Raw genomic sequence first — 12,075 nt, 5'->3', positions numbered from 1 at the left:
AAAAAAAAAAATTTCCATTATTTACTTATTATTTTATTTATTTTAATATTTATATTCAAATTAATATCTGGTTATAGAAAATATTAATCATTTTTATACTGATAAACTATCTAAAACTAAATTTTTATTATTTTTTTTTTACATAAATTGTAAGTTAAAAAGTATTTTCATTTATATTTTTTACTATAATTAAAAGATTTTATTTTATTTAATTTTATATATTTTCTATTTTTTGATATATTTGTGATTTTTTTTTTTATTTAATTTAAATAAAATATATATTTTTTATATTTATTTTAATATACTATTTTTATTATCTAAATAATGAATAATTATAAACAAATATTTACTTATATATATATATATATATTAGTTAATAAATAGTATTTTTTATTAAAAATCTCATTTCGAAAAATTATTTTTATAATAAATTACATTTGTATTTTTATAAATATGTATATAAATTTAATTATTAAATAAATTATGTTAATAAAAGATATTAATTAAATTGTAAATATTTAACAATTTATGTTTTTTAATATATATTTACATTTTTTTATACTTCAGAAGAATAATTATAAATTGTAATTTTTAAAATATTTAATATTTTATTCTATATACATTACAAAAGATAAGTTATATTTAATTTTTTATTTTTCATATTTATATTAATTCAAATAATTAAATAATTTTTCCTATTTTTTTATATAGAATTTTTTTTATATAATTTTAATTTGTTAATTAAAAAAGAAATTTAAAATAAATATGTCTCTTGATTTATTCTTATTACTTTAATTATAAATATATTAACTTATTTATTTTTTAATTTAAAGATTAAAAATATCATTATTATAGTTACTTTTATATTTTAATAAATATTTTTTGTAGTATTGAATTAAATATTTAATATTTTATAAAATAATATAAATAAAATAATACTTTTTATTTCACCAATTTTATTTAAAAAAATTAATAAAAATAATTGTATTTTATTTTATTTAATAATTTTTCTAAAATAAATTAATTTATATCAATTTATTATAAGTTTACATATATTAATAAAGCTTTTAAAAAATATATTTTAAACAAAATAATAAAATATGACTCTTTTAATTACATTTTTGAGGTTTTATTTATATTTATTTCAAAATAAAGATTTATTATTAATAAAGTAAAATAATAGAATTTAATTATGAAATTAATATAGACCAGTTAATATTAATAAAAGAATAAAAAATGAGATATCTAATTTTATATTTAAAAAAAATTAAAAAACATATAATTTTATATGAATTAAAATAATATATTTATTAAATAATATTAAAATGATAATAAATTATATATAAATATATAAAAATAATTATAAAATAAATAATATATAATATTTTAAATGATTATTATATAAAATTAAATTATTTATTTTTATATATATTTTATGTAATAAAGCATTATTATATATTTTTATTTTTATATATTTATATATTTATATATTATCATATATTTATATATCATTAAAATATTTAATCACCATCTTTCTAAGAATTTACAAAGCTAATATTATTACTTAAATATTCTTTCTACGATTTCCTATCATGTATATTGGGTGAAAAAGTAGAAGAATTTAAACTACTTATACCTTAATTTTAATTTGATTTAATTCCATTCTAAAAATTATTACTTGATCTATATAATTATGGGCTAAATAATTCCCTACTAAATTACTATAGAATTTTATTTCTTTATATTTTTCTTAATTCCTCATCTATTTATTAAGCTTCGAATTTTTATATATTTGTTTAATTTTAAAGTAGCTTATTTTACCAATTAGCCTTTATTAAATTTACAGGAGTCGATTCTCGAGTTAACTCGTTACATTTTAAGTTAAAATAGTTTGGTTTTCTAAGTTTTTTAGGACTAAAAACTTAAAAACTTTTATCAATATCTATTAAAGGTGAAATACTGTTTTTTTTATATGATCTTTTTATGGTTTTTTCTTAATCAAAATCTGTATAAGAAGTGTTTTGGTCATTATTATTGCTATTTTCGTCATTTATAAATGTGACCGATTTTATCATTTTTCTTCTATTATTATTATTAATACTTGTACTTATTTATTCAGATTTACTTTATTATTATTATTTTAAAAGTGAGTTTTTTAAAAATTTTTGTTCTTCATCTATATTTTGAGTTTATAGACAAAATTCTAAATCATATTCTAGTTTATTTAAATACTTTTTTATTTTGAAAAATAAATATTATCTATTTGTTTTTTTTATATACATCATCATTTTCTGTTTTTTATTATTCATCTGTTGATTGAATTGTACAAAGGACATGCTTTTATGTTGATTATGTGAACATATTACTTCGAGATTCACATGTAGATTAATTTTATATTGTTTGTTTAGTATTTATTAATAATTTTAAATTTCTTTTTTTTATTTCTGATTTTTCTTTTTTCCTTGATTTGGTACAACATATACCCATTTTTTTAGTAAAAAATATATTTTTAAGCTTTTTTTTTTTTTTTTTTTTTGAGTGGAATTTTAATTAATAATTTTTAATTAATAAATTTTTATTTAATATAGCCAATTCATAAACCTCTTTTTTTTATTTTATTTTTTTCGAAAACTAAAAAAAAAATTATAAATTATATTTTTAAAAATAAAATTTTAATAATTTTAGTTTATTTAAAGAATAAAATATTAATATTTTTTTGTTATTTTTAGCTAATTTTTTAAAAGAAAATATACATATATATATTATATATAAAAAAATGAAAATTTCTAAAAAGAAAAATATACAAATTAAAAAATTATTGAAATTATAATTTTTATTATTAAAATAATAATTTTTTATTTTTTTATATAATTAAATTTATTAAAAAAAAAAAACAAAAAAACGAAAAAAAATCTAATGAAAGAATATAAAATATATAAACATTATTTTAAATATATAATAATTTTATAAAAATAAAGCCATTATTATACATTTTTATACCTTTATTTTTTAATATTATTTAAACTTATGAATATAATTAATATTATTATATACACGTTTAAATATAAAATTAAATTTTAATTTATTTTTAAACAATTATTTTATTAAATACACTAATAATTAAAATAATTATTTAAACAAAAAATAATATCAAAAACATAAAGGAAAATATAGATATAAGAAATTAAATTGTTAAAAATAATACAATAATTAATTTCTTTTTTTTAAAAAAAAATAAATAAATAAATAATAATAATAAATAAATGGATAATTTTAAATTTAAAAGTTAGAATGATATTAATTAAGTCACTAACGATTTTAATTAATATAAAAATGCATTAAATAGTCGTATATCAGCAATAAATTTCCAAAAAGATCTTTAATAAATACAATAATAGAAATAATTTATATCCGATCTTTCAATTGATTAAAGCTTTTTAAATTTTTTGAGTAATTGTGACAATGATATGAATTAAGAGAAAAATAAATAATTAAGTAATTATAACATATAGCCAAATATAATAAATTAATTTAATAAAATAAACAATATAAACCAAAAATATGAATAAATAATGCAAAAATACGAAAAAAGTTATAATCTATAATAAAATGCAATTTAACTAAATAAAAAGAACGAAAATTCTAACACTAAAAATTATTATTAAAACCATAACGAAAATATCTAAAATCATTAAATAATAAAAAACAATTAATATCCTATTATTAATAATGAAAACGAGTAAAAAACGATATAAATAATTTAATAAGAAAATGTGATTAAAGTGATAAAAAATATATAGATTAATATCTTTAAGGGAACTAAATAATTGATTAAATTTAAAAAAGATCGAATATAATTAAGATTAAGATTACTTAAGTACAATATAATCAACTAATAACTTATAAAAATACGAAAATATATAAATAAAAAATCACGAAATCAAAAATGCTTAATAGTTATTGAATAAATTCGATTATTTATAATAAGAAAGGCAATCAGTTTAAAATCTATAAACTTATGAAAATGAAGACTTTGATTTTAATAATAAACATTATTAATATACGAAAATAAATATAAATAAACCTAACTTAGAATTTAAAGATAATTACTTTAATACACCTTTATAACGATAAATATATTAATAAGCAAATCCAGATTATTAAAATCATTTAAGTTTTGGCTTAAATTAAAAATAATATACTTAGTAGAATATAAAAAATAAAGTTGATTTATTATAATAATAATTAGATTATAAATAATATAAACAAAAAAATAAAGTCTAGTCTGAATTTAGTATAAGTTCTGAAAAGAAAATTCCTTCGAATTCTTCAAGTTAGTAATAACAATTCAATTCATATTAACTATAACCTACATAATCTACTTTTAAATTTCGTCAAAATAATGATTTAAATACTAATAATTATTATGATTCTTCTTCATCTTCTTCTAAATATATAATTCCCAAATATGAAAATATTAATTTAGAAAGTCCTTTATTTGAAGAAAAATAATTATTTGAAAAATCAGAACAAAATAATAAATAATAGTAGCTTTTATCATAAAATTAATAAAAAATTCTCTGCATTACTTGTGATAAATACTTCGAAATTTCCATAATTGAAAAACATTAATGTATATAATCCGAAAAATATATAAATAATTAAAAAAGCAATAATAATGAGATATAAGAAAAACTATAAAAAACATATAATAAAATAAATGCTTTATTTAAAAAACAAAATAAAAATAAGAAATGCTGTAATGTATTGAAAATATAATGAAAAACTATAAATGTACTGCTTAAGAATTAGAAAAAATGAAAAAAATTTGCTCAGAAATCACTTTTAGTGGTTAAGAAGATATTGCTTTAATGGTTTTAACCTAAAGAGTTATTATGATTTGTAATTAAATTATATATCCTATTAAAAGTTAGAATAATAAAAAATTTGGGAAGATTTTTAGGGATAATAGAAATAATAATACTGTAAAAAATAAAAATCATACTAGTTACTTTAGGAATAATAATTATAGTTTTAATTATGATAATAATATTGATAGTTTCGATTAAAAAAATAATTATAATAAGAATATTTGTACTTAAAGTAATTAAGAAATTAATAATAATTTATAGATTTCCTTTTCTTCTTAAAGCTCTTCTAAATACGAAGATTAAGTTAACTTTATTTATATGAAAAAATAAAATAAATACCCAAAAAATAATATAATAAATACTCAAGATTTTTAATCTATTAAAACTTAAAATAATGGTTTTTAACCTATTTAGAATTAAACTAATGATTTTAAACCTATTTAAATATAAGGATAGGGTATTTAACCTATTTAGACTTAAATTGATGGCTTATAACCTTTTTAGACATAAAGTAATGGTTTTTAGCCTACTTAGATTTAAAGTGGTTTTTAGTCTATTTAAAATTAAAGAAATAGTTTTTAACCTATATAGAATTAAAATGATATTTAGACTTAAAATGGTTTTTAACCCATTTAGACTTAAAGTAGTAGTGAATTTTAATCTATTTAAACCTAATGCAATGGTTATTAACCTTTTTAAACTTAAAGTAATGTTTATTAACCTATTTAAAGTTAAAATATTGGCTTTTAAACTATTTAAACTTAAAGTAATGGTTTTTAACCTATTTAAAAATAAAGTAATGATTTTTAATCCAACTAGAATTAAAGTAATGGATTTTAATCTATTAAGACTTAAAGTAATAGTTTAAATATATAAAATAAAGAAATTTATGATAATAAGGTTTAAAATGAATTAAAAAGATAATTCTATAATGTAGCAATTACTTTAAAATTATAACTTAGTTACGATCATCCTGCACGAAATGTTTAAATTTAGGAAATATATAATTAAGCTTAAAAATAAAATATTATTGTAGATCCTATGAAATATAATGAATTTGTTAAAAGTTATTTAAATAATTACAAATGATATTATTAGAAAAAATATATAAATATAATATGTTTTTGATATAAATTAATAAATTATTTATTTATTTATAAATTTCTAAAGAAATTAAAAATATATATAAATAAATTAATGTTTCATAATATATAATTTAAATAAACAAATAAATTAATGAAAAATATTATTAAGGAAAATTGATATTTAATTATGTTTATATAAAAAAAATATAAATAGAAAAACATATATAAAATATATATAAATATATTAATATATATATATATATATATATATATATATATATATATATTTAATTTTTTTTTATAAATAATTTTTAATTATTATAAAAATTAATTAATTTCTATATTATTTTATATAATTAATATTCTTATTATTGATTAAAATTAATAATATATAAAAATATATATATTTCATTTTAATTTAAATACAAATATATATATTTTATTTTTTATTTTTATTTAAATATTTTTATAAAAATTTTTATAACATTTTATTCTTATATGGAATTTTCATATACATATTTATTTTTATTTTAAATAAAGTTTTATACTATTTTTGTTTATTTATATTGATAACAAACAAACAATAAAAATAAAAACTTTACATTTAAGATCATCATAAAATTAAATAGATATACATATATTATAAATTTAGTATAATTATTCTTTTACATCTATTTGTTTTTTATTTATATAAAATGAATATATATTTTCTTGATGATACTATTTAATTTTTAACATTTCTTTATTTCTTAAAAAAATATATGTTTTTTCTATTATAAGCCATATTATTTATAAAATAAAAAATTAGTTTATATGAAATTTATTGTATATCAATTAAAATTTACTTTTTATAAAATATTTTTTTTATTTTTTTATCAAATTAATATTTTTTATTTTTTATAAATTAAATTCTTTTAAACATAAAAGCTTTTAAAAGTACAAAAATTAAATTTAATTAAAATTATAAATTTTTGAAATTAATTAATATGAATTTAAACAAAAAAATAGAATTTTTAATATAAACAAAAAAATAATTACTAATAAATAATATTTAAAAAACATTAAAAATATCATCAAATATAAAAAAGCACATATGTCATAACTTTCACATTTTAAAATAATAAAACCTTTAGGTGAAGGTACATTCGGTACTGTATATTTAGTAAATAGAATCTAAGATTAGAAGTAATATGCAATGAAAAAAGTAAAAATGATGTGTTTATCAACTCGTGAATAAGAAAATGCTTTAAACGAAGTCCGAATATTAGCCTCTTTAAAATCCGAAAATATAATAAGATATAAAAATGCTTTTATAGACAATCCTACCTAAACGCTTTGTATAATAATGGAATTCGCAACAAAAGGTGATTTATAAAAGCAAATTAGTGAACATATGAAAAGGAATGATTATTTTGACGAAAAATCAATATGGAAATATGCTTCTGATATTTTAAAAGGTTTAAAAATACTCCATAGTTCTAAAATTTTACATAGAGATTTAAAATGTGCTAATATCTTCATTTCTAACTCGGATTCTTTAAAACTTGGTGATTTAAATGTTTCAAAAGTATAAAAAAGAGATTTTGCATATACGTAAACAGGTACTCCATATTATACAGCCCCTGAAGTTTGGAAAAATAAACCATATGATAGTAAATGCGATATATGGTCTTTTGGATGTGTTTTGTATGAAATTTCTACTTTTGAACCGCCTTTTAAAGGAATTTCAATAGAAGATCTTTATAAAAAAATAGTTAAAGGAGCTTTTATACCCATAAATAGTTAAAAGTATTCTAGTGAATTATAAAATTTCATATCAGTTTGTTTAAAAGTGGACCCAAAGTAAAGAGAAAATGTTGATAATTTACTTAAAAATAAAAATATTGCTAAATATATGAATATAGAAGATACTAAAGGTAGAGATTAGAATTTAATTTAAACAATAAAATTAACAAAGAGAGGAAATTTAAAAGAATTAAATTTAAAATTACCAAAAGCAATGTATGAAAATATAGAAGATATAGAAATCGAATAAATTTTATATAGGAAAAAAAAAGAATAAAGTTAAGTTTAAATTAGAAATTAAGAGAATAATAATAATAATAATAATAATAATAATAATAATAATAATATTAATAATAATACTTTAAAAATAATAAAAAATATAAGATAATTTAAATATAAAATAAGAAAAAAAAAAAAATAGATAATTATCAGCTTAACCTGGTCTATATAATTATAAAAAAAATTAAAGAATTTAAAGTAATGATGATTCAGGAAGGAAGCATAAGCTTCCACCTATTAATTAACGATACTAATAATAACCTATTATTTATGTGCATTAATAAAATGATAATAATTTAAATATAAAATATATTAAAAAAAACAAACATCGATGAATAAATTATTCAAAGATAAAGAAGTTAATCTTAATAAAAAGGATATATTTAAAGCGAAAATAATAAAAATGCGATAAATATTAATAGATAGAACACACCGAGTAAAAGATTAAATAGTTCTATTAATATACAAAAAAAAGGTTTATTTGCTTAATTACCACCTAAATATTAAATAAAAGTCAATTTATGATAATTTATTAATTTTTTAATAAATGTTTTGTTTTTAAATTTTATTTATAAAAATAAACAAATATCTATTTTCATTATCATATAATATATTATTTAAATTAATTAATAAACATTAAAAAAATATATATAAAAATATAAATAAAATAAAAATATATTTAATAAAATCTGATTGATAAATATATTTATATATATAATATATCTAAATATATTTATATTTATTTATATATTTAATATCTAAACAAATTATTATAATTTTTTAATTATATGTTTATATATGTCTTAATTTAAATTATTTATACTAGAATTCATAATTAATTTTTTTTTTACAAATAGATTTTGTATTATTATTATTTGTTTTAATCAATTTTTTTTATTATTCAGAAATTAATTTTTTCAGTGCTTGTTTAATAATATGATTTAATGTTTTTAATTTAAATATATTTTAATAAATTTAATTTCTTATTAAAAACATATTTATTATAATATATAAATAATGCATATTAAAATAATATATACTTTCTTTATATTATCAGATTAATATATATTTTATAAATATCTAAAAATATTAAATGTAATAATCACCCTTATTATATCTACTAATGATAAATAAATATATCAACTTTAACTCTAATATATAGAAAAAATATTCTAATTATTTATTCGGATATAAATATCCTATATATACCAGTAATTCCTTGTAAAATAGATATTATTTTATGGAATTGGTTAAGATTTATATATTTATTAGATAAAAATTTATTATATATAAATTTATTTTTTGAATAAACAATAAAATAAATTTTAAATAATTGTTTTTTTGTGTTTTTATTACTTAGTATTTTTATAAAATTTTATTATAAAAAAAATGAATCATATAATACTTATAAATTCTTAAAAGAAACATTATAATGAATCATTTTAAGATTTATTTTAAAACATAAGAAATCGTTCGAAATATAATTAAGATAAAATTAAAAAAACAAAAGAATTAAATGTTAAATATGGATATAAAAACTTATTAAAAAACAAGTAATTATTAAAACCGGATTTTAAAAAATTCTTTTGCTAGATAAAATTTAAGAAAAATAAATTTAAAAAAATAAATAAAAATAAGAACTTGAAGAAGAAGATGAAATATAAAAATTAGAAAAAGAGCTACTTTAACTAAAAAATGAAATAAACTAATAATAAAATGCAATATAATAAATCGACGAGATTTAATAATAATATGAATAAGAATAAAAAAATAAAAAGTAGGAAATATTTATTAAAGAACAATAAATAAATATCAAAGAATAATTAATTAATTAAAAAGAATAGTAAATAAATCCAATAGAAATTACTTTTGGATAAAGAATAAGTGGAAAAGATAAAAATGATTATTTTTTTCCATAAAATTAAATATAAAAAACATCAATTAAAGTTATATATTTTTTATAAAAACATAAATATGTTTATATAATTTATAATAAATAAAGGTAACTTAAAGTCCAGGAGGTCATTGTTAAATTAAAATAGGAGGAGATTATAATTATTTTTAAGATAAAGAAATTTAATAAAGTATTTATAAAAATACAAAAATTTTAGCAGGAAAACATATAGTTGAATAATAAGTTTATAAATTTAATAAAAATTAAAAAGAGGCTTTGGAAAATAAGATTGAAAACGGGGTTTTTAAAAAACAATATATTGATTCGAATGTTAATTAAAATTCTAAATTTATTAGTTAATGATTATTATCATATTTTATATTATTATAAATAAAAACATATTTTTAATTATTAGTATTTTTTATCTAATAATAAATACATATTTTTCTTAAAATTAAGTATATATTTTTTATTGATTTTAAGTTTAATACTTATATTGTTTAAATTATAATATTTAATAATATATTAAAAAAACACATTAAAAAAGAAATTATTTATTCATTTTAAGTATTATGAATAAAAAATAACGAAAATATTGATTATTTCCATATATACTTACAAATACAAGTTAATAAGATTATTACCTTTTTTTGTTATATATATAATCGGGTATATATTAAAAATGTTTTCAATTATTTTATTTATTTTCGAAAATTTCAATTAATTAACTTAATTTTTTTATCATATATTGCTTTAAAATATAATTAAAAAATATTTTTAATTAAAATAATAAATTAAGACTAATTTCAAATTATGATTTACGGTTCTTATAGTGACTGATATTAATAAAAAATATAAAATATTGAGATAAATAGGATATCTATAAATTAATATTTGTAAAGAAAAGTGATTTTTAATAAATAAAAATTTAATTAAATATTGAAATTGAAAAAATAATATATGAAATAGTTCAGATTATATATATATATATATATAAATTTCTAAAAAAAAATATAACTTATATTATTAAAATATTAGTTTAATAAAAATTTTATTTATAATAATTAATAAATATTTAATTAAATAGAAAATTTCACAATTTTCTAATAATAATTTTATTTTTAATTTTTTAATATATTATAATTTATGAATATAAATAAATATTATTGTAAATAATAATTATATAAATTATATTTGAATTTCTTAATATTTATTTTAAATAAATTTTATGTTTATAAATAAGGTAAAGAATAAAAAAATTACAATATATTTATATTAAAATTAAAATGGACATAAAAATAATTGAATATTAAGAAATTTATGATAAAGAAATTAAAGAATTATACTATATAAATATTCCATAAACATAACATATAAATCAACCTACAAAACTATTGAGTTTTTTCTTAAATGCTTAGAAGTATAATCTAATAATATTATTACCTATTTTAATATATTTAATCGGATTTTTTTATACACTAATATTATTCGTAGTATACATATTCTATATTTCACCGAAATTAATGCTTAGATAATTTAACCTTTATTCAGAATGTATTTTAAAAGCAGATTTAAAGAATATTAATGAATATTATAATAAAAGTGAAAAAAATCGATTCTTTTTAGCCATAAATTAAAATAATAATGAATTAATAGGATTTATAGGATTTATAGCTATTAATTTAGATAATAATGAAGGTGATTGCGAATTATAAAGATTATCTGTAAAAAAATAATACAGAGGAAGTGGTGTTGGTTATAAGTTATGTTAGCACGCCATTTAATATGGAAAATAAAAAGGATTTAAAAATATGTACATAAGATTTTTAAATAGTAATGATGTTGCTATTAAATTATATAAAAAATGTGGGTTTGAATTAAAATATATAACTGATAAAAATTTACCATTGATATTTAAAATATTTGGCATAAAATTACTAAATTATATATTTTAGTTAAATTGAATATAGTCGTAATATAAATGTTATAATTATTTTAATTAAAAAATTATTAATAATATGTGGTAAAAAATATCTATGTAGAAAAAACCATAAATAAAAAAAAATATAAATAATTAAAAAAATATAATTATATATAAATATATATATTTCAATAAACAATTTTTTAATAATTTATAAAATAATATATTCTAAAACATATA

The 12,075-nt window shown here is 14.0% G+C and overlaps 2 protein-coding genes across 2 annotated transcripts, besides 19 other annotated features; one reads left to right on the top strand and one right to left on the bottom strand. All coding sequences in view use genetic code 6, as the record gives it.

Moving 5' to 3' along the window:
• Positions 1-697: 697 nt before the first annotated feature.
• Positions 698-731: a microsatellite.
• A 565-nt stretch (positions 732-1,296) lies between these two features.
• Positions 1,297-1,384: a microsatellite.
• Positions 1,299-1,358: a microsatellite.
• Positions 1,312-1,386: a microsatellite.
• Positions 1,387-1,451: 65 nt separating this feature from the next.
• Positions 1,452-1,509: a microsatellite.
• A 1,035-nt stretch (positions 1,510-2,544) lies between these two features.
• Positions 2,545-2,585: a microsatellite.
• Positions 2,586-2,814: 229 nt separating this feature from the next.
• Positions 2,815-2,856: a microsatellite.
• Positions 2,857-5,239: 2,383 nt separating this feature from the next.
• Positions 5,240-5,469: a microsatellite.
• Positions 5,470-5,486: 17 nt separating this feature from the next.
• Positions 5,487-5,732: a microsatellite.
• Positions 5,525-5,737: a microsatellite.
• Positions 5,738-6,176: 439 nt separating this feature from the next.
• Positions 6,177-6,243: a microsatellite.
• Positions 6,244-6,796: 553 nt separating this feature from the next.
• Positions 6,797-6,873: a microsatellite.
• A 176-nt stretch (positions 6,874-7,049) lies between these two features.
• Positions 7,050-10,754, top strand: IMG5_030560 (protein kinase domain protein; the record flags this gene model as incomplete). Its single annotated transcript, XM_004039187.1, has 4 exons — positions 7,050-7,872; positions 8,878-8,882; positions 10,023-10,104; positions 10,714-10,754. 4 exons carry the CDS (start codon positions 7,050-7,052, stop codon positions 10,752-10,754), a joined length of 951 nt encoding a protein of 316 aa, XP_004039235.1.
• Positions 8,046-8,100: a microsatellite.
• Positions 8,720-8,770: a microsatellite.
• Positions 8,720-8,778: a microsatellite.
• Positions 8,721-8,771: a microsatellite.
• Positions 9,279-9,320: a microsatellite.
• Positions 9,617-9,649: a microsatellite.
• Positions 10,755-11,285: 531 nt separating the features above from the next.
• On the bottom strand, positions 11,286-11,846 carry IMG5_030550 (hypothetical protein). Its single transcript, XM_004039186.1, has one exon. It carries the CDS (start codon positions 11,842-11,844, stop codon positions 11,293-11,295), a length of 552 nt encoding a protein of 183 aa, XP_004039234.1. The 5' UTR covers positions 11,845-11,846; the 3' UTR covers positions 11,286-11,292.
• Positions 11,847-11,964: 118 nt separating this feature from the next.
• Positions 11,965-12,002: a microsatellite.
• Between the last annotated feature and the right edge of the window lie 73 nt (positions 12,003-12,075).

Source organism: Ichthyophthirius multifiliis (assembly GCF_000220395.1).
Source record: "Ichthyophthirius multifiliis unplaced genomic scaffold scaff_1120509249765, whole genome shotgun sequence".
Taxonomy (NCBI): Eukaryota; Ciliophora; class Oligohymenophorea; order Hymenostomatida; genus Ichthyophthirius; species Ichthyophthirius multifiliis.
The sequence above is the reverse complement of the archived record's forward strand: the minus strand, read 5'-3'. Positions and strand labels throughout refer to the sequence as shown.